At 36.7% G+C, this 21,116-nt stretch overlaps 3 protein-coding genes across 8 annotated transcripts; 1 reads left to right on the top strand and 2 right to left on the bottom strand.

Annotated features, from left to right (window-relative positions):
• Positions 1-1,934: 1,934 nt before the first annotated feature.
• Positions 1,935-2,889, bottom strand: LOC111484282 (agamous-like MADS-box protein AGL61). The gene has a single exon (XM_023130815.1). It carries the CDS (start codon positions 2,852-2,854, stop codon positions 2,015-2,017), a length of 840 nt encoding a protein of 279 aa, XP_022986583.1. The 5' UTR covers positions 2,855-2,889; the 3' UTR covers positions 1,935-2,014.
• A 5,804-nt stretch (positions 2,890-8,693) lies between these two features.
• LOC111484244 (zinc finger with UFM1-specific peptidase domain protein) lies at positions 8,694-12,026 on the top strand. Of its 6 annotated transcripts, none has more exons than XR_002718467.1 (7): positions 8,694-8,860; positions 9,036-9,147; positions 9,271-10,136; positions 10,620-10,731; positions 11,246-11,341; positions 11,426-11,584; positions 11,938-12,026. XR_002718467.1 is itself a non-coding variant. In XM_023130763.1 (6 exons), the coding sequence occupies exons 1-6, from the start codon at positions 8,799-8,801 to the stop codon at positions 11,507-11,509; spliced, it is 1,332 nt and encodes a 443-aa protein (XP_022986531.1). In that variant the 5' UTR covers positions 8,694-8,798; the 3' UTR covers positions 11,510-11,639. The 6 variants fall into 6 exon arrangements, 4 of the variants coding, with proteins under 4 accessions (XP_022986531.1, XP_022986532.1, XP_022986534.1 ...); XR_002718468.1 differs by lacking the exon at positions 11,938-12,026 and adding an exon at positions 11,730-11,897; XM_023130763.1 differs by lacking the exon at positions 11,938-12,026 and having other exon boundaries at positions 11,426-11,639.
• Positions 11,661-16,646, bottom strand: LOC111483986 (ABC transporter B family member 19-like). The gene is made up of 10 exons (XM_023130399.1): positions 16,413-16,646; positions 16,219-16,329; positions 16,014-16,109; positions 15,433-15,633; positions 15,097-15,356; positions 14,646-14,959; positions 14,322-14,545; positions 13,775-14,118; positions 13,265-13,692; positions 11,661-13,142 (listed from the first exon to the last, which is right to left on the bottom strand). The coding sequence occupies exons 1-10, from the start codon at positions 16,644-16,646 to the stop codon at positions 11,677-11,679; spliced, it is 3,678 nt and encodes a 1,225-aa protein (XP_022986167.1). The 3' UTR covers positions 11,661-11,676.
• Positions 16,647-21,116: the final 4,470 nt, after the last annotated feature.

Below are 21,116 nucleotides of genomic sequence, written 5' to 3'. Positions count from 1 at the left end.
AAAAAAAAAAAAAAAAAAAAAAATAGAAAACAAATAACAATAATAAAAAAGAATTTAAAAGAAAAGTCTTAAAATAGAGAAGATTAATTTTTAAAGACAGTGAATGGAAACTTGTATCCACTGTTGTTTCTCCTTTTTTAACCTCATATCATACTATTGTTCTTAAATATTAAAATTTTATTTATTTTTAATGGCGAAATCAGTTAAATCCAGCTTCAAAACTTCGGACATTGATTTTACAAATCCTTATTACATTCATTACTCTAATCAGCCAGGATATTCACTTGATCCAATCAAATTAAAAATACGGGAGTAAATCAGTTATGCATGCTTTTATTGCCGAAAAGAAAATTGGCTTCATTGATGGGCCAATAGGATGAATTAACAATACGGGAGTAAATTAGGCATGTTTTAAATCAGTGCAACAGTATGATATTATTTGGTTAACTCATTCATTTGAAGTAGATATCGCTTAAGGTATTATTCATGTCAAGACAACTCATAAAGTGTGGGTTGATCTTCACGATTAATTCTCACAAAAGAATGCTCCAATAAATTTTCAAATACAAAAGTCGATAGCAATGATGTCACAAAGAACCATGGCACTGTCAGCATATTTCACCAAGCTCAAAGCATTCTGGGTTGAATTGGAAGTGTCTTCATTCAAATTAAACCTAATGTCAATAAGCAAACTTACCAATGACTTGGATGTTGTCACCTACTATCCGGATTCTTGTGTTATGCAAGACTTGGCTACGGGGAAGATGATTGGCTCGGGTAAACAATTCAGAGGTCTCTATCATATTTCTTCATCTCCAATTAAATCTTCAGCTTATCAAGCATCTCAATCATTTGATTTGTGGCATTTATGCCTAGGTCCTAAATTTCTAGTGGATCAATTGCATCTTAATAGTTACTTTTTCTCATAACGGTAGTATTTGCCCATTAACAAAACAAACTCGGTTATATTTTCCAAGAAACTCAATAACAACACATTCTGCCTTGCCTTTGATCTGTTACATTATGATGTTTTGGGACCTCATAAAATTCCTACCTCATTCTAGTTTGCGTTTTTTTCTCACTATTATTGATGATTTTACTCGATGTACTTGGATTTTTCTTATTTAACATAAATCAGGAGTACATCATTTGTTAATGAACTTTGTTAATTTGTTCAAACCCATTTTCATGCTACTATCAAGATAGTACAATCAACAATGGGACTGAGTTCCTATCTTTGCAACCATTTTTTACTTCTTGTGGCATTGAATTTCAACGCACTTATGTCTATACTCCACAACAAAATGGAGTCATAGAACGTAAGTATCATCATATCGTAAATGTAGCTAGGTCTCTTCTCTTTCAGTCACAGATTCCACTTAATTTTTGGGGAGAGTGCACTTTAACTTCAAGAAGCAATAAACATATCGAAAGAGAAAGGGGACAAGCAAACCGCAAATCTTCTGCAATAAACTGTTGTGTGCTTTGGAGAGAGCAATCGATCTTCCTATCACCACCTCGATGCGAGAGCGAACGTGAAAACTGAAGTGCGAGGGCTTATCGAGGAGGAGGAGGAGGGGAGAAATTTGAAACAATATTTAATTTCAAAACAAACCCTAAATTAATAATAATAATAATTATTATAAATTTTGCATTCTCAATAAAATACTTTCAAATTTAAAAAAAAAAAAACATTAATAACATTTTTAAACTCTATATAAACACTTTTTAGTTATCGATTCAAAATAAATAAATAAATAAATAATTTTAGATTCAATTTTTTTTTAGAATAGTTGATATTAAGAACCCATTATATTCCGAAAAGTATTGAATGCATTTGAATTATAAATTGACAAGAACATTGAATATCAATTTCTTTCATCGCACATGAATTTTATGAACACTTTGAAAAAAAATATGCAGCTGAACTAAAAGCAAACCCTACTAGTTTAATCCAATCATATAATTTTCATGCGACATGAAAATTAAACAACAAGAACAAATTACAAAAACCCTAGTCCAGCATATTCAGTCGTCGCGCGACAGAGTGGTTTCCAGAGATATGAAACGACGACGGCAGACATTGGTCGTTTTCAGCAAGGTGAATCGACGGCATCGGTGACCATTGGAGGCTTTTGACGAGGTCAATTGATGGAGGTGTCGACGGCCATCGGAGATTTTCGAAGAGGCCAATTGATGGAGGCGTCGACGGCCATTGGAGATTTTCGAAGAGGCCAATTGATGGAGGCGTTGGCGGCCGTTGGACGTTTTCGACGAGGTCAATTGATGGAGTCGTTGGCGGCCGTTGGAGGTTTCCGACCAGGGTAATCGACGGAGGAGTTGACGGCTGCAGAGCAGGTATCGGAGATCCTTCTTTTCTCATAGCCGTAAATTTCTCCACTCTCTCCGCCACTTTTCCTCTCAGTTCCACCAACGACGACCGGAATCGCTTCAGTTCGTCGATTTTCATAGATTCCAGCGGCTCATCCCACCAAAATCGATCGTTACTCAAGCGCTCTGCCGCGCGCCTCTTCTCGATGTCGAACTCGGCCGCCACATCGTCAAAATCGCGGTTCAACTCCTGCAGAGGGAGGTAGGCCTCTGCCGGCTTAGGCGGAGCAGAGTTTCCAGCGAGAAAACGGTCCAAGAGCGACTCAACATTGGGATGACCGAATGTATAGAGCTTGTTGCTGGCAGAGGAGACGAGGATCGCGATCTCAGCACCGCACAGAACGGAAAGCTCCGCCGCCTTGTTGAAAAGTCCGGCGCGGCGTTTAGAGAAGGTTACCTGCTGGCTACTCTTCTTCTCAAGCTTTTTGATTTCAATTTTCCGACGGCCGAGAGATTTCTTCATCGTCAACAATTTCAGAGAGCAGTAGAATGGGAGTGTTGAATTCCGGAAAGAAATACAGCTGTCGTCGACCGTTGAGACGCGCCGATTATTTATAGGCGTATAAAATAATTTTTAATTATATAAATTCTGATTCTTATTAAAAATATAAATATTTATTTAATTATACGCATCAAGTTTTTTCCTTTTTTGTTTCAATTTATATAAATTAGGGAAAATAACCTTTTTATTATTATTATTAATTTAATTCTTACATCATTTTTTAAAAACAATTACCCATGGTCGCATGCTCGTGGTAGTAGTCATATAAAGTTGTTTTTTAAAAACAATTACACAGTCATGCTTGTTCAGGGCGTTTTGTCCATGAGCACGTGCTTGTTACATGCTGAAACCCTTTGACTTTATTGCTTTCTTTTACTACTTTCATGATCTATAAGTTCCTTCTTGTATTTTCTAAGTGTATGACGTTTTTCGAATCATGTATACATCCAGTAGACGTGAAATGCCCCCATAATGTATTATAGGGGGATACAATTAGTCGTCAACTCCTCCCACCAAGACTTTGTATGAGCGTTCGGCAAAAGCATGTCTACGCCTGCCAGACTTGAACGGGGCTAGAGGCTTGAGGATACGTTGCCCAGTCGTAGGTTACATAAACCCAAATTGGCTTGACTCAAACAGTATTGATAGTGAGTGCCACACAATCACAAAAGTCTGTGGCCAAGAAAAGTGGGATTGTGACACTCATCGTCCTCACTGGCATTCGTTGCTCTCTCCAATCGATGTGGACTTGCTCATCCCCCTTTCTCTTTCGATATGTTTATTTTAACCGAAGTTAAAATGCACTCTCCCCAAAAATTTAGCGGAACTTGTGACGGAAAGAGAAGAGATGTTAAGGATATTTAGTAATAAATTATAGTTTACCATATATATTATATTTGATATTTTATTTTAAGACAAATATCTAATATTTATAGTTTTCCATTTATTGTTATTTCCATTTATTACTATTTTCATATCCTTGTAATTTATTTGATTATAAATAAGATAACTTTCACACCATTTAGGTGTGGTGGATTAATCAAACATTCACATAGTATCAGAGCCCTCTCGGTTTAACAACCCCGATCATTTCTTTTCAATGGCTTTTGAATCCTCTAATCTTCTTTTCCACCACCCCTGCTGGTTTTGACGCCGCAAGGGCAGTCTTCATGGCTGCCGTAGTCGGAGCCGATTGATTACTCTTCGGCTCCACCCTATTGACCTCCAAATCACCTTTCGTCATACTCTGTACATATAACCTCACCTTTTCCAACCAAATCGGTTTTCTCCTTGGCCAATATAGTCTCTCTCATTTTCTTCCCAATCAACCTTCATCCTTCACATAAACCCTAACCTAAACCTATCAACCTTTTGCAGAGATTTACCTTCGGAATCTGGGTGCCGCACTGGCCTATTCGCCAACCAAGTTGCCGCAATCCTTCCTGCCAAAATTGGCTTCTTCGCCCGATGAGGCGACTCTTCCGACTGCCCTTCTCGCCAAAATTGGCTCCTTCGCCCAATGTGGCGACTCTTCCGGCTTCAACATTGTCTTTGTCCCTTGCTCTAGGTTTCCCCTTCTACTTCTTGGGGTTAGAAATATTCTCACCAGAGCCAAGGCAGCATCGTCGCTAAGCGACAATCCCTCTTCATGGGTTAGACATATTCTCGCCGAAGCCAAGGCAGCATCGCCGCTGAGCGGCGATCCCTCTGCAATTTTTGATGGCCAAGAACCGGGTAGTTTGCATCTTCATGAAAAGTGTTTCTCAATCTCTTTGAATTTTTCAGATTCAAGCTTCACGTTCGTTTAAATCCGACGCTTAGCTTGCAGTGGGGTGTTAAGGATATTTAGTAATAAATTATAGTTTACCATATATATTATATTTGATATTTTATTATAAGACAAATATCTAATATTTGCCTTATTATCATAGGTATCTTTCCATTTATTGTTATTTCCATTTATTACTATTTTCATATCCTTGTAATTTATTTGATTATAAATAAGATAACTTTCACACCATTTAGGTGTGGTGGATTAATCAAACATTCACAAGAGACCTAGCTACATTTACGATATGACGATACTTGCGTTCTATGACTCCATTTTGTTGTGGAGTATAGACGCAAGTGCTCTAAAATTCAATGCCACAAGAAAAAATGGTTGCTTTCAGTTTCGTTGCATTTTTTTTTTTCAAATTGTTCATAAAATTCATTTGCGATGGAAGAAATTTATTAGATTGATATTCATGTTTCTTGTCAATTTATAATTCAAATGCATTCAATATTTTGAAACGTAATTATACTTGGTCTTTCGTTCCTCTACCATCTGACCATAAAGCTATTGGTTGTCGTTGGGTGTACAAGATGAAATACAACTTTGATGGTTTTGTTGAACGTTATAAAGCTCAACTGGTAGGTAGCCAAGAGATACATTCAAGTTGAATGTATTGATTACAAAGAGACATTTTCTCTTACAACGAAACTTACTACACTTCGTTGCTTACTCACTATTGTTGCTGCTCGAAAATGGTTCACTCATTAGTTGGATGTTCAAAATGTCTTTCTCCATGGTAATCTAGAGGAGAAAGTTTACATGTCGTTACCCCAAGTTTTCGCCGACAGGGGAGAATACAGTATGTCGGCTACATAAATCTCTTTATGGGTTAAAACAGGCTTCTCGCAATTGGTTCTCCATATTCTCTACCACTATACAAAATGCAAGCTACACTCGTCAAAAACAGATTACTCTGTAGTACTTATTTCACGGCCGTTCTTATCTATGTTGTAGATATTCTGTTGACAGACAATGATCTCAAACAAATTCAATATCTCAAGACTTGTTTACTCGAGAAATTCCTTATCAAAGATTTAAGGAATTTAAAATATTTCCTAGTTATTGAATTTTCTCGATCTTGAAAAGGAATTTTATGTCTCAAAAGAAGCACACTTTAGACATGTCTATTTTTCAAGACACAGGTCTTCCAGAAGCACGTTCAGAAAAATTTCCTATGGAGCAAAATCTGAAACTTTCTTTAACGGAATGAGAGAAGTTGAATGATCCAAGCAAATACAGACGGTTGATTAGTAAATTAATATATTTAACTATTACTAAGCCTGATATTCAGTTCGTATGCGTAGTCAATTCATGCATGAACCAAGAAAACCAAGGAGACAACTCTTTGAATTTTGAGAAGCATCAAAGGTACTCATGGTCAAAGACTTCTACTACCATCTGAAAACAACTTGAGATTACAAGCACATTGGGATTCTAACTGAGGTGGTTGTCGAACTTCCTGACGATATATTTCTGGATTTTGCATCTTCCTATAAAATTCAATTATTTCTTGGAAGTCTAAAAACCAAACAAATGCGTCTAGATCATTGGCAGAAGCCGAGTATCAAGCTATGACAAATAGTTGTTTAGAGTTAACTTGACTGAGATACATTCTTCCAGACTTGAAAGTTCTGCTATCCGAACCAATATTGTTGTATTATGATAATCGAGTAGCATTGCATATAGCAACCAATTCAGTTTTTCATGAACGTACGAAGCACATTAAATAGATTGTCATATATTTCGGAAAAAATTACAAGCTGGAATCATCAAACTATGTTATGTTTCGACTAAAATGCAATTGTCAAATATTTTTACTACAACTTTGGGAAGACAACAATTTGATTTTCTAAAAAACAAGTTGGGTGTGATTGATATACACTCTGGAGAGGAGTATTATGGAATTTGATTTAAGATATTTGTGGAATATATTTGGTTGCATGACTATAATTAGTTGGGCAATATATTTTATATAATATAATCACTTAGATTTTCATCGTACTAAGGCTTCCTTCTTTGAAACTCTTGAACAACCTCTCTTTATCGAGGCCCGGCCCCTTCTCTAAAGCTCTCAAATAAAGTACACTCTTCATTCGACCTTTAGTCACTTTGATTATACATTCCGAGACTCACAACTTATTTTGATAAGATAAGAAATCACTACAAGGGGAATAAGATTCAGATTACCTTGTTGATCGAATATCTCAAGGCAAGAACATTGTTTGAGATTCGAATCACTCCACAAGCAAGATCGATCATGTCTAGCTTGAATGATTCTTGTTGATCAAATATCTTAACACAAGAACACTTGTTTGAGATTCGAATCACTCCACAAGCAAGATTGATCATGTCGAGCTTGAATGATTCTACATGCAACCTAAACTACATAGAATTGCAAATAAACTTAGTCATTGGCTAAAGAAGAGTACAAATGCTTCTTTTACTACATTTTCAAGTCTACCTACAAATACAACATACATGACTTTATATAGCCTCAAAATGAAACTATTAAAGACATTCCAAGAGTTGTAACATTTATAGTTCGTGACTATAATTAACCATTATGTAATTATAATCAAAGTAAACAAAAAGTCTTAAAATACATTAATGAAATACAATAACTCTAAATTACTCCAAAATGTAATTTACCCAAAGTGTATAACATGAAACTTCATTCTTCTTCAATGTGTCATGAATTGATATCTTTTGATAATTTCAACAATATTTTCTTCATATTTTCATTGAAGCATATTGTATGATTGATGTCTCTTGGTTCATATCATATTTGTTCGACACTTGAAGATTCTATTGACATGACTAAATTAGCTGTATGACTCCGATACCATGTTAAGAATCACCAATATCGATAAGAGTATTATTGAAATTTTTAAATATATATATATATATATATATATATATTTAGAGAAAGAGATTTTTTTTAAAAATAATTTAATCCTTATTCACGTGGTAAAAACTGTTTTTACGAGCACTCTTCCTTGCGCTCTGTGTTTAGATATTGTTTTAGTGAAGTAGGGTATTATAGATGAGGGGTGTACATTCAACTCGACAACTCGACGACCCGGACCAACCCAATCCGAACTATAAGGGTTGGGTTGGATTAACGTTTTGGGTAGAGTTGAGTTCATCTTTTTGAATCCGAACTAAATCAATTCGATCTAGGGTTCGTGGATAAAACCTTCGGGTTGACCCGAGCCAAATAAAAATATATAAATTCTTCAACCCAACCCAACCCTCTATATCCCTAGCGTCAAACTCAGGCGTGGTTGTCCTTAGAGAGGCCGAGGTACCACTCTGGCAAACCTATTAATACGGAAAGGTTCTTAACATAATTTATATATTTTTATTTAGCTCGAGTCAGCTCAATGGTTTTATCCACGAACTCGAAACTGAACCGATTTAGTTCAAGTTCAGAAAAATGAACCCAACCCTACCCTACCCGACCCGACCCGAAATGCTAATCTAACCCAACCCAACCCTTATAGTTCGGGTTGGGTTGATCCGAATGGTCGAATTGTCGGTTGAATGTACACCCCTCTAAATTACATATTTAGTATATTAATTTTAAAATTTATGTCTATTAAATTCTTCATTTTTTAAAATAATAAATATAATCTTGAGATAGTATATACAAAATTAAAGATTTAAACCACGTTTAATAATTATTTAATTTTTTATTTTTGAAAACTGTCTTTATTTATTTTTTTTACAAATTCTTATTTATAGTTTTCGTTCCTTAAAATAAATATTTAAATTCTTGATTAAATTTCAAAAATAAAATTGTTTCTTAATTTTCAAAATTTAACTGGAATATTGAAAATAATTTTGAAATTTAGAATTGATTAATCTTTAAAAATTAATAATTAAAAGTTTAATTAAAAACGGAAATTGTAAAAAAACAAAAGGAAAAAAAAAAAAAAAAACACAGTCTGTTCATCAGTTTATTGATCGAGTTTCCCAATTTTAGAAATACAATCTGGCTGTCGCTCAAAAGTAATATGGTATTTCTCGAGCAAGCAGGCCATTAGATTGTGATTGTGTTCCTGAGATTCAATGGATTCATCATCCAGTTGCCCTTTCTGCGACCAAGTTGTTCCATCAAAAGAACTTCAGAGGTACAATTCCTACCGCTTCTGTTGTAATTTCGATCACTTGCTTTGTTCTTTGATTACGTAAACCGACTCTTTCGATCCTCATATCCAAATTTTGCTCACTTTTGATTCGAAAACTTCTGTAGCTTGGGTTTTCTGAACGATTTAGGAAGGTCTCTTTATGTTGTTGCCGTTGCAGGCATGCTAATGGTCACTTTGAAGATGAAGATAATGACGATAAACAACGCCAACTTGCTAGGGACTTTGAGTTGGCCCAGAAAATGGCTTTTTCCTCTACTCCTTACGACAATGTAAGTTGTTCCAACTTTTTAATTCCAGTTGCCTTGGTTCTGCTGTTTTAGTTGTTTGTGGATTCTAGATGATTCATACGGCTTCATGTCAGTAATTTGGTCCCTGTATGGTTCTTTTTGTAGGTTAATCAAGAAACCATTAAACTTGAGGGATCTTTGGATAGCAGCAAGTTAAGTTGTGAGAGGGGGGCTTTGGTGAAGGAAAAGTTGAATGTTAATGAAAAGATCTCTTCCCTGATTGGTTTACAGAATAGGAGTGGTTTTTATAAGGTGGAAGGTGGTCTGATGTCTTTATTAAGAAATTGCTTAGAATTAGAATCTAGTGACTCGACTAGTATTGTGTCAGGGTATGTTGATCATTATCAGAGTATTGAATTTGAGGATCTTGGGTGGGGCTGTGGATGGCGGAACATTCAAATGCTTTGCTCTCATTTGATAATGCAAAGACCAGAAGCTAGAAAGGTTTTATTTGGTGGATCAGGAGTTGTTCCTGATATTCTATCACTTCAGAGATGGCTTGAGATTGCTTGGAAAAAAGGATTTGATGTACATGGTGCAGAGCATTTTAATTACAAAATTTATGGCAGAAAAAATTGGATTGGAGCCACGGAATGTGCTGCCCTTTTGCGTTCCTTTGGGCTCCAGGCAAGGATAGTTGATTTTGGTCCTAAAGAGTGCGAGGAACTTTATCTCTCAGTCCCTGGTTCAAGTAGTGGGGCACAAATGGTAAACTTAATTGATGCAAATAAGAGAAAAACAGCTAAGGTTAATGGGCCCATGGATAGGTTTCTTGTAAGTAGAAATGACGGTGTTCCACAAACTGGTTCTAGTGGGCATGAGAAGTCCAAATATTCTCGAAGTGTCTTGGAAAATAAGTCCACTCAGAAAGCGAAAGGTCATCAGGTTCTGGTTGATTGGGTATGGAATTACTTCTCTGATGGAAGGATATGCACGTATAGTCACCAGCACGTTAATGTTAGTGGAAAAACGTACGTCTTTAATTGACATTTAATCTATCTTTTTGTGTTTATTTTAACATCCATTTGTCTATGTATAATGTGTTTGGCATCAGATAATTGTAGATTGTTTTGCTTGAGAGACTTTTTGGAAGGACTCTTAGGATATCATCATCTCAATGCTTCTAAATGGGGTCTTCTTTCTAAGTAATTTTGTAACTATTCCATTTTAACTCATTGGAGAGTATTTTTCTAATTCTCTTTCGTTTCTTTTGGTGGATTTCTTGTGTGCCTTCCCTTGTATTCTTTGGATATTAATAAAGCATGGCACTCTGTTTGTCTTTTCATATAAAAGTACATTATGTATATATTGATTATCATGATGATGTGGAAGGTGTCACGACATGTTTCAATTATCAAATGGTTCCATTGATTTTATCAACAAAGTTTCCTTTCTGTAATACAAGAAAGAATGTGCCATCATTATCTTTAACTTCATAAGATCTTTTCAACTAGGCCATTGTTCTTTCAGCATGATGGACATTCTAGGACCATTGTGGGCATTCAAGTCAAACAGCAGCGTAATGGAATGCAGCAATACAATCTCCTGATTTTGGACCCAGCTCATGTAATTTTCTGCCCCTGCTATTTCATTTGTGTGCCCTATCTTTGCAGCTGTCATTTTTCTTTGTTGCCCAATATTCAAATGGAAAAAAGGATATTTGTTTGTTGCTTAAACATTATTGACTCGTTACTCAGCTTAAAGGTTCATTTCCTTGCAAATCTCTTAGTTGAATAATTGGTATATTTTAGTTGGCATGCATTTTTCTCAATGTGTTTGTTCATCTTGAAGTTTGCTTAAATATCACAACACTTATTGACAGGTGGTTTGAGTATGCGTATGCCATGTGTGTCTTGATTTCATTGGTGTTTCTCGCAGTTGTATATGGATGCTTGGAAGTTCTTTATAATGGTTTTCTTAATAAAAGTTACCGTTTCTTATATATAGATATAGTCATTAAAGAAAAAGAGAAACTCTTCTTCCTCTTCCTTCTTGCACTTGGAAATTTCAGTTGATTAATTATTAGGAATTGCTTTCTTTTTTTCATGTTGCATTCTTATGATCTCATGATGTTGTGCAGAGTACTAAAGGCATTGAAAAGTCCCTTAGAGAGAATAATGGATGGCAGAAACTAATAAAAAGAGGAACTCATACGCTGAATAAGCCACAATACCAGGTTTTCCTTCCTTAATGATGAACTTATAAGTAAAAATTCCAGGTTATTGGATGGTGACTATTTACTTAATAAATCTTTTTTCAGTTGTGTTATATTGATTCTGGAATTGCTGCTGGGGCTGACTTGGAATTGCTGAAGAAAATTGATAGCCTCTTTCTGGAGCTTTAGATGAACATATTGTACCTTTTTTGTTCTCTGACACACAGGTCATTGACGTATATTTAATCTAAAAAGCTTTCATTTGTAAGAACCTAGTTTTTCAACTAATTAATTATTTTAGCGGCCTTTTATATAAGGATATTAGACTTCTATCCTACCTGTATGGATTTAAGATATTAATCATCAGCGAGACTCTGTATTCTGAAGAGTTTTGAATACACTCCATCAGGAGCTGTCAACAGGGAGGTATGTGAACCTATCTCCGCAATCTCACCTCTATCCATGACTACAATAACGTCTGAGTTTATCACTGTAGAGAGCTGATGGGCAACTATAATCTGAGTAGTTCTGAGTCCATTGTTCCCGTTTGTTGACTCTAAAGCACTAACTAAAGTTCTTTCAGATTCAGCATCTAATGCACTTGTTGGTTCATCTAGGAGCAAAATTGCTGGCTTCTTCAAAAGAGTTCTAGCAATAGCTATTCTCTGCTTTTGTCCTCCTGATAGTTGGCAACCTTTTTCTCCAACAAGTGTATCATATCCATCAGGCAAAGTACTGACAAATTCATGCACTCTAGCTTCTCTTGACACCTTTAAAAGTTCAGTTTCAGCAACCTGCTCACTCCCGTAGCAAATATTATATCTGATCGAGGAGCTAAATAGAACAGGCTCTTGTTGCACAAACCCTATCTGTGTTCTCAATATTCTCAGATTGTATTCTTTTATATCCTTCCCATCAATGAGGATCTTTCCTTCTTCAGGGTCGTAGAATCTGAGCAGAAGTGCCAAAACAGAGGACTTTCCAGCGCCACTTGGTCCAATAAGAGCCACCTTTGATCCTGCTTTGATTTGTAAGCTGAAGTTTGGAAGAACAACAATTTCTGGCCTTGATGGATAATTAAATTTTACACTTTGAAAATCAATTCTCCCTTCAATTTTCTCTGTTTCTGGACTTTTTGGTATTTCTGGTTCAATAAGAGTTTTTCGATCCAGCGTGTGGAATGCCGGAGTTAGTATGTCAATGGCTGAGATGACAGTTGGAATTAATGTCCACAGTTCAGTGATTGAGGGCACTGTGAGGGAGAAAATCTGGTATGATCTTATGCCATCTTCAAAGGATGCTTGTCTTTTGTGAACCAAAATTGCCGTGTACCACAAAGCAATGGCATGGGCAATGTTCCATAAGCAAAGGGAGATGCCGTGAATGATTCCATATTTAATGCTTTCTCTCTTGCTTTTTCTCTTTGGTTCTTCTAATGTCATTCTTGCTCTTTTCATTATTTGTTCTTCATGGCAGAAAGATACAATAGTTCTTATGTTGGTTGCTGACTCGGATGCTAGTGAAACTAGTTCATGATGAGCAGCAGCAGAATCTCCTGCAAATCCCTTGGCAGACTTGGCTTGTATCAGGCCACCAATAAAGTGGAAAGGCATGACAGCCCAAGCAACGAGAGCCATTCTCCAGTTGACGATCAAGCTGACAGTGGTGGCAATTAGAATGGAGGAGATGCATTGCACAATAACAGACATTCGATCAGCTATTATGGTCTTTATCATGGAGGTGGTGTTCATTATTTGTGATGTAAGTGAACCAACGTTGTTTTCAGGTCTGTCAAACCATGCTACTTCATTGCGTAGTACAGCTAAAATAATTCATCGAAAAAATTGGATTAGTCTAGGTAATATTAGAAGCTTTTTCTGACTTCATAATATCCTCCTAAAATTTCCCTTTAACCAATCAAAGAAAAGTGTTCTTAAGTTGTACCTGAATAGAGAGCTTCTCTGAAGTTTTTCATTGCCTTCTCTCCCACTACTCCGAAGAAATAGTGTTGCAAGGTGTGCGTAAAAAGTGATAGTAATCCCACTAGAGAGAAGATGAGGGAGTATAATCCAACTTTGTGCTTCGCATTTTTGTGATAGTAGGCTACCCCTATTGTTATGATAAAGAATCCAAAAATAGGCTTTGAGATGCCAGACAAAGCTGCTGCAAAAGATCCAAAAATAGTCTTCATAATCTCTATATTACTCAGGCCAAACCAGATTCTAAAGAATATTTCTTTTGGTCTCTCTTTCCCTTCTTGGCCCAAAGAATCTCTTTTGAAATTTTTTGGCTCCGGGTTTTCATCTTGATCAAGGTCACAAGATGAAGCTTGTTGATGGGTACTCCCTGGTTCTGACAATGAATTTGAATTGCTGTCCATTAATAAACAATTCATACTAGTTAGTTATGTTTTCTTTTGAAGCAAATGTGGTTTATTTAGTATGAAGAACAAACCTTGAGTCTTGAATTGGTTTGATATTATGCATGCTGAATAGGTTACTATAGAATTTACTTGTTTCTAGCAAACTTTGGTGTGTTCCTGTCTCTGAGACTCTTCCATTTTCTATGATTGCAATCATATCTGCACCAATAATAGTCGACATTCTGTGGGCAACCAAAATGACTGTCCTCTCAACTATAGCCTTTTCGAGGGCGTCCTGAACCAACCTCTCAGATTCTGAATCTAATGCACTCGTGGCCTCGTCCAGTAAGAGAATTCGTGGGTTCTTGAGAATGGCTCTTGCAATAGCTATTCTTTGCTTTTGACCTCCTGACAGTTGAGTTCCCCCTTGTCCAACCTGAAATTTTTGACCCACATGCTTATTATTCATTTGTTAGGCATCTCGGAAACAACATATATTTTATAGGCGCTCCTAAATGTTTCAGTATTCTATGGTAGAATTCTCAATCACCTTGAATTATTAAAATTAGGTTAAACTTTGAATTCTGGTACGAAATGGCATTGATAGCTAAGGAAAGTTGTTTTGACTCATAGTCTTACCTCTGTTAAGTACTGCTTTGGAAGGTCTGATATAAAAGAGTGCGCATTCGCCATTATTGCTGCATTTTCTATCTGTTGATCATTTGCATCTAGTTTTCCCATTTTGATGTTATCATTGATGGTTCCAGCAAAAAGTACAGGTTCCTGGGAAACTATTCCTATGTTATTCCTGAGGAATTTCAGATTCAGATCCTTGATGTTCTGATGATCTATGAAAATGTTTCCTGAAGAAAAGCCAATTTAAGATTGACATGAAGGCCAAAACTAAGATGATGAAAAATAAGAGAGAGAGGATGACGAGGCAAAGAGCTGGTGGAGGCATACCCTGGAGAGGGTCATAGAATCTAGTGACGAGGGAGATTACTGTACTCTTTCCACACCCGCTGCGGCCGACTAAGGCTATGGTCTGTCCTGCTGGAATGGACAAAGAGAAGGCTTGAAGGACTAGTTTCTGAGGTCGAGACGGGTAAGCAAAGTGAACCTCTCGTATGTCGATATTTCCTTCAATATGCTCCAATGTCTTGTCTTCTGAACCGTCAATTGCAGGGGGCTTCCTTTGAATGACTTGGAAAACTTCCTTCCCTGCTGCCTTTGCCTGGTTGAATATTTGCATGTCTGGTGCAGCGTAAGTCAGTGAGCTGCAACACAGCAAAAAAAAGAGAGGTATTTCATTTGATGTAGTTGAACATTATATTTCACATCTTTGGTTCATCTTTGATTATATATTTTGATATGTTAACATTCTTTCTTTAGTAGTTTAGTGTTAATTACTTACATTGCTCCAAAGAGAATGCTTAGAACAGCACCTATGATGTCCCCTCCACTGGCCCTTCCCGCAGTAATGACAACGGCTCCAATCCATACAATGAGACTCCAACAGCAAAAAGTGACAGTTTGAAACATTCCTATGCCCACTCCCTTCACCAATGCTTCTTGCTTGCTCATCACAACCAGTTTCTCGCATTGCTCTGCAAACGCCTTCATGCAGCCTCTCTCTCCCACAAATGCGTACACTGCTCTGATTTGAGATATTGACTGCTCCATACATATCAGGTAACATATTTGTTCTATACATTCAAAAACTAACTTGTAATTCTGTTGGCATCTTTACCTGTTGGACCAAGGAAGTAGCTTGTGATTGGTAACCCATTTTGAGAGAGGAAATGACAGTCATCCTCTTGGTATAAGTAGCCCCAATTGCAAGAACCAATGGAGCAACCAAGAGAGTGAGCAATGACACTTCCCAACAGCTTATGATAGCAATCACAAATCCACTAATGAAAGTCGCCACACTTGATAGAAAATGCCCCAACTGTATCCCATGCAATATTAGAGAAGGTTTAGTAGAAAAGAACAATAAACCGTTTCTTTTATCTCTAGCATACTTGATATTATGTTAGTCGGTCTCTAATCCAAAATGGTAAGTCGATAGATAACGATAAATTTAATCATTTGTTCATAGTGGTGTGGGAATTTAATGCTAGAAACCACGACTCTCCACAATGGTATGATATTGTTCATTTTGAGCATAAGCTCTCATGACTTTGTTTTTGGTTTTCCCAAAAGGCTTCAAAAGATCTCATATTAATGGAGATGTATTCCTTACTTATAAACTCATGATCAACCCTAAAGTTAGCCGATGTGGGACTCCTCTCTCAACGATTCTCAACATTTAAAAAATTAATTGTTTACCTTTTCTCCAATGGCGTCCTGTATAATGTTCATGTGACTACTGATTCCAGTGATTATTTCGGCCGTCGTGAGATTTGTGTCAAAAGCACCAATTTCCTGATTAAGTACGGATTGCAAGAATGCCAATCTTAGGCGAGCCGTCTGTCTCTCACTTGCATACATCCAACACCCAATTTCTATAGAGAGAATGAAAATGTAAGTATACTTTCCTTATGTAAAGTAATTGATTCAAGTATTGTTGAAGGAAGAAAGGGATTTTACCAAGTATTCCTGCAGGGAAAGTGGCGATGGCCATGTACCATACAAATGGAATCACCTACCAAAACATGAAACAAAATAAATCCTCGCATAGTACCTTTCTATACAAAATAATAATGTGAACACAATTGGTAAGTATACCTCATAGAGGGCATCAACCATTGCATCAAGGTCATCGATATTATTTCCAAATGCATCAAGTGCTTTGCCAAGCAACAGATACCCAATTGGCTGAGCCATGCCATGGACAACAGAACCCAATGTCCCCAAAGCCATTAAGACCCAATCCAAAGCATCAGCATAGCCAAGAAGCTTGTGGAATGGCAAAGGATCATCAATGGAGGTATCTTCTTGCCTTTTCTCTTCATGAGTCATCTTCTTTTATTTGTTGCAGCCTCTAATTTACATGCAGAACTAGAGTTCCCTTTTTATATTATATACAGCTGCAGATTAGCTGAATTGAATCAAAAGAATGTTCATGGGATATGCTGTTTTCAAATGAAATATTAAATTAGGAAGAGAAAAGTGTAGTGAAGTGGCCTTTTCTTCTTGATTTTATATGAATGTTGTTTTGTGATGATGGATATATGTATGTATATATAAAATGCTGCTGGCTTTGTGGAGTGAGTCAAGAATGAGGGTAATGAGTACTTGAAGACAAGTGAAAATCAAGTTAAATAATGACGAGAGAAGAAGCCTTACCGATAATTTATGTAGAAGTCCTTTGTACTTTATAACTCATAAAGTTATATTAAATGGTTGGACTAGGTTTGGGTGATGATAGAACCTAAAGTGGAGGTCTAACTATAAGTGAGTTGGGTTCTCTCCATGATCCTTAATTTAAGGCTAAGGTTTGTGCTGATGATTGGTTTCATCCATCTGAACTTTGATGAAATTTAGTATTTAGGGGTTAATAGTCAAGCAGTTAAGGAAATCAAACCCAAACGAGGCGAAATCGTGTGGATGATCATCGAAAAAATTGATCGGAAACATAGAAGAGTTTTTGGGAAATCGGGTTGAGAAGACGAAGTCCACGGGTTGGGATTCGGTTTAGATTTGGGTGGCCTAGTAGCCGGAAAACGTTCACTGGACCTAACCTCAGCGTAACAATCCATAGCCCTAGAAGTAACTAGGCGTCTAGCCCAGAATCAACGATCGACCCAACCTATTGGACGATATCGGTTCAGCATGCAGGCGACTCGTGACCTTCTCTTCAACTCGCGAATTGTGCGTTAATCGGAGTTGCGACCCACGTTGCACTGTTTGGTACCGATTCCTACATTTTCAACCCTTTTGGAGTTGTTTTTGATCTTATTAAAGACATTTAAGGTTAGTATGACCCCTAATGCTCAATTTAAATTATTTTGAGTTAGAAGTTGGAATTATTTGTTATTTTAGGTAAATTAAGTTGGTTAATATGTTTTAATATGTTACCATGGGCCCACCTAGGATGAAACGAACTTTGAGGGGCAGAATCGAGCTAGCTCTAGAAATACTTGGAGGTCGTGGCTTAAGCCAACCAAGTGAGTGACTCTATTGTTGGTCTAGTTGGATGAATTGTATTATGTATAATAACGTGTGTCTTGTGGCCCTTGCACATGTCATATGTATAGAAGATATGCTATGCTATGCTATGCTGTTCGTTGCTATGCAATGTTGAGTTATGTGTATATAAGCCAAGTTATACTGTGACTATGTCATGTCGCATAAAAGCTATGCTATGTATGAACCTCCATAGACCATGCTATGAAAGCTATGCTATGTATGAAAGAATTGACAGGGATTATGTATGCATAATCACAAATTCATTATGCTAGAGATGAATGAAGGTTTGAATTACATCATAAAGTATGTCATGATTTTAAGCTATGGGGACCAATGCATCTTTGTGTCCCATGTGCATAAGAATACTTCCCTGTTATGATGAATATAAACGCGTACATTATGGCATACGACATTTATATGTTCGTCATAATGCGATGCGAGCCCTCTCCCTCCGTGATGTCTAGTGTCACGATTATGCTTGTCTAAGGCATGTTGTCTGTGGCCGCATGCCCATTTCAAGTTCATTTTACTTGCTTTCATGTTAGATAAGACTTTTCTATATTATTGTTGTGTTAATGGAGTGTGTATGACCGGTCACCAAAATCATGTCTACACCCACCAGGGCTAAAATGCCCACAATGTACTATAAAGGATATTATTAGTTATCAATTCTTCCTACCTAGATTATATGTTATCAAAGTCATCGTTATTGCTTGTTCGTTTTTAGCTTATAACATTATGTGAATGTTTGATTAATCCACCACACCTAAATGGTGTGAAAGTTATCTTATTTATAATCAAATGAATTACAAGGATATGGAAATAGTAATAAATGGAAATAACAATAAATAGAAAGATACGATAATAAGGCAAATATTAGATATTTGTCTTATAATAAAATATCAAATATAATATATATGGTAAACAATAATTTATTACTAAATATCCTTAACACCCCACCGCAAGCTAAGCGTCGGATTTAAACGAATGTGAAGCTTGAATCTGAAAAATTCAAAGAGGTTGAGAAACACTTTTCATGAAGATGCTAACAACCCGGTTCTTGGCCATCAAAAATTTGCAGAGGGATCGCCGCTCAGCGGCGATGCTGCCTTGGCTTCGGCGAGAATATGTCTAACCCATGAAGAGGGATTGTCGCTTAGCGACGATGCTGCCTTGGCTCTGGTGAGAATATTTCTAACCCCAAGAAGTAGAAGGGGAAACCTAGAGCAAGGGACAAAGACAATGTTGAAGCCGGAAGAGTCGCCACATTGGGCGAAGGAGCCAATTTTGGCGAGAAGGGCAGTCGGAAGAGTCGCCTCATCGGGCGAAGAAGCCAATTTTGGCAGGAAGGGCGGCGGCAACTTGGTTGGCGAATAGGCCAGTGCGGCACCCAGATTCCGAAGGTAAATCTCTGCAAAAGGTTGATAGGTTTAGGTTAGGGTTTATGTGAAGGATGAAGGTTGATTGGGAAGAAAATGAGAGAGACTATATTGGCCAAGGGGAAAACCGATTGGGTTGGAAAAGGTGAGGTTGTATGTACAGAGTATGACGAAAGGTGATTTGGAGGTCAATAAGGTGGAGCCGAAGAGTAATCAATCGGCTCCGACTACGGCAGCCATGAAGACTGCCTCTGTGGCGTCAAAACCAGCAAGGGTGGTGGAGAAGAAGATTAGAGGATTCAAAAGCCATTGAAAAGAAAGGATCGGGGTTGTTAAACCGAGAGGGCTCTGATACCATGTGAATATTTGCTTAATCCACCACACCTAAATGGTGTGAAAGTTATCTTATTTATAATCAAATGAATTACAAGGATATGGAAATAGTAATAAATGGAAATAACAATAAATAGAAAGATACGATAATAGGGCAAATATCTAATATTTGTCTTATAATAAAATATCAAATATAATATATATGGTAAACAATAATTTATTACTAAATATCCTTAACACATTATTTTCTTTAAAATTATTTTCAACGTATTTCCTCGATCACCTTTCTAAGATATTTCTCTCATACGTGACTCGAGGCTCGAGCATACGTTGATATTGTCCACAAAGTCTGAATTTCACACGGTTGACTTGTTTGCTAAGTTAGAATAATATTGCACAATCACCTCGCTGCTGCACAAGTGCGATTGTGACATCCAACATACTTTGTTAGCAAGTGCTAGCCTCGACAAGCCAGACTAGGGAGTGCGAGCCCGCCTGGTGGGCCCATGTTCGCATGTGTGGCCCATGTGTAGAGAAGTGTCTAGGCTAGTATCTGGAGCACAGAATATATAAAATAGATTCCAAACTATTATAAAAAATATTAGAACTATGATTCATACTTATCAGACCTCATATCCAACCTTTATTGGACTGGAAAGCTGTCTAAGGCCATGCCATGATGTTTTTAAATGATAGGTTCCACCATGTTGCAAGTATTTGCATTTTTTGACTCGACAGTGGGGTTAGTTATAAAGTATTTCTTAAAATACTCAAGTCACGCACTACTCTTATTTTTCTAGTAAAGATAAGACACCCCTATACAGATGACTATGTCACAATGAAGGTCATGAATCCAATGTTAAGGTAGTTGCATTTTGTCTTTTTGTAGTCCTTAAGTTAGATTAGGTTAGGTCATTATATATTTTTCCTATTCGTTTCAAATGCTATGTTATTTATTTTCCACTTTAATGTATTTCTTTTTGTTGTTTTAAGGTTTTACTCGCTAGCACATCATCTGGTGTCTTGCTATAATATCATTAGTAACAGCCTAAGCCCACCACTAGCAAGTATTGTCCTCTTTAGGCTTTCCCTCCAAGATCTAGAACATGTCTACTAGGGATAGATTTCTGCACCTTTATAAAGAATGTTTTGTTCCTCTATCTAACCGATGTGAGATCTCGTCGAGGGTATACCTGCCTCCTCTTCAGACGTGTCCTCGACAACTTGGTAGTTGTTTGGTCTTTGCTTTTAGGGTGGAAGGGCTTGGTCGCAATCTTAGCTTATCGACGGGTCTTGCATTAGATATATGCATCATTTTCTTTGTTTGAGTTTGAAGTCATAACCTCGCAGAAGCAACCTATCGTTAACGGTAAATACCAAATCATGATAAATTTCAAATTAAGTGAACCAATGATGAAAATATCATATCCATTTTTCTATCACTATTTTGAAAATATGATTTTTTTTATCATTATCTAGACAAATTAGTTTAATCTTTTTATTTTTATTTTTTTATTATTATTATCTAGTCAAATTAGTCTAATCATATTTATCTAAGTTCTCATATATCTATATATATATATATATA

This window comes from Cucurbita maxima, unplaced genomic scaffold (assembly GCF_002738345.1).
Source record: "Cucurbita maxima cultivar Rimu unplaced genomic scaffold, Cmax_1.0 Cma_Scf00009, whole genome shotgun sequence".
Taxonomy (NCBI): domain Eukaryota; kingdom Viridiplantae; phylum Streptophyta; class Magnoliopsida; order Cucurbitales; family Cucurbitaceae; genus Cucurbita; species Cucurbita maxima.
The sequence above is the reverse complement of the archived record's forward strand: the minus strand, read 5'-3'. Positions and strand labels throughout refer to the sequence as shown.

Excerpts from the sequence above, each read along its gene's own strand:
- LOC111484282 (XM_023130815.1), bottom strand. The coding sequence starts at position 2,854 with ATGAAGAAATCTCTCGGCCGTCGGAAAATTGAAATCAAAAAGCTTGAG.
- LOC111484244 (XM_023130763.1), top strand. The coding sequence starts at position 8,799 with ATGGATTCATCATCCAGTTGCCCTTTCTGCGACCAAGTTGTTCCATCA. Across the intron at positions 8,861-9,035 it reads CCATCAAAAGAACTTCAGAG|GCATGCTAATGGTCACTTTG; the intron begins GTACAATTCCTA and ends TTGCCGTTGCAG. Across the intron at positions 10,732-11,245 it reads TGATTTTGGACCCAGCTCAT|AGTACTAAAGGCATTGAAAA; the intron begins GTAATTTTCTGC and ends GATGTTGTGCAG.
- LOC111483986 (XM_023130399.1), bottom strand. The coding sequence starts at position 16,646 with ATGACTCATGAAGAGAAAAGGCAAGAAGATACCTCCATTGATGATCCT. Across the intron at positions 16,330-16,412 it reads TGGTTGATGCCCTCTATGAG|GTGATTCCATTTGTATGGTA; the intron begins GTATACTTACCA and ends ATGTTTTGGTAG. Across the intron at positions 15,357-15,432 it reads CTACTTCCTTGGTCCAACAG|TCAATATCTCAAATCAGAGC; the intron begins GTAAAGATGCCA and ends TGTATGGAGCAG.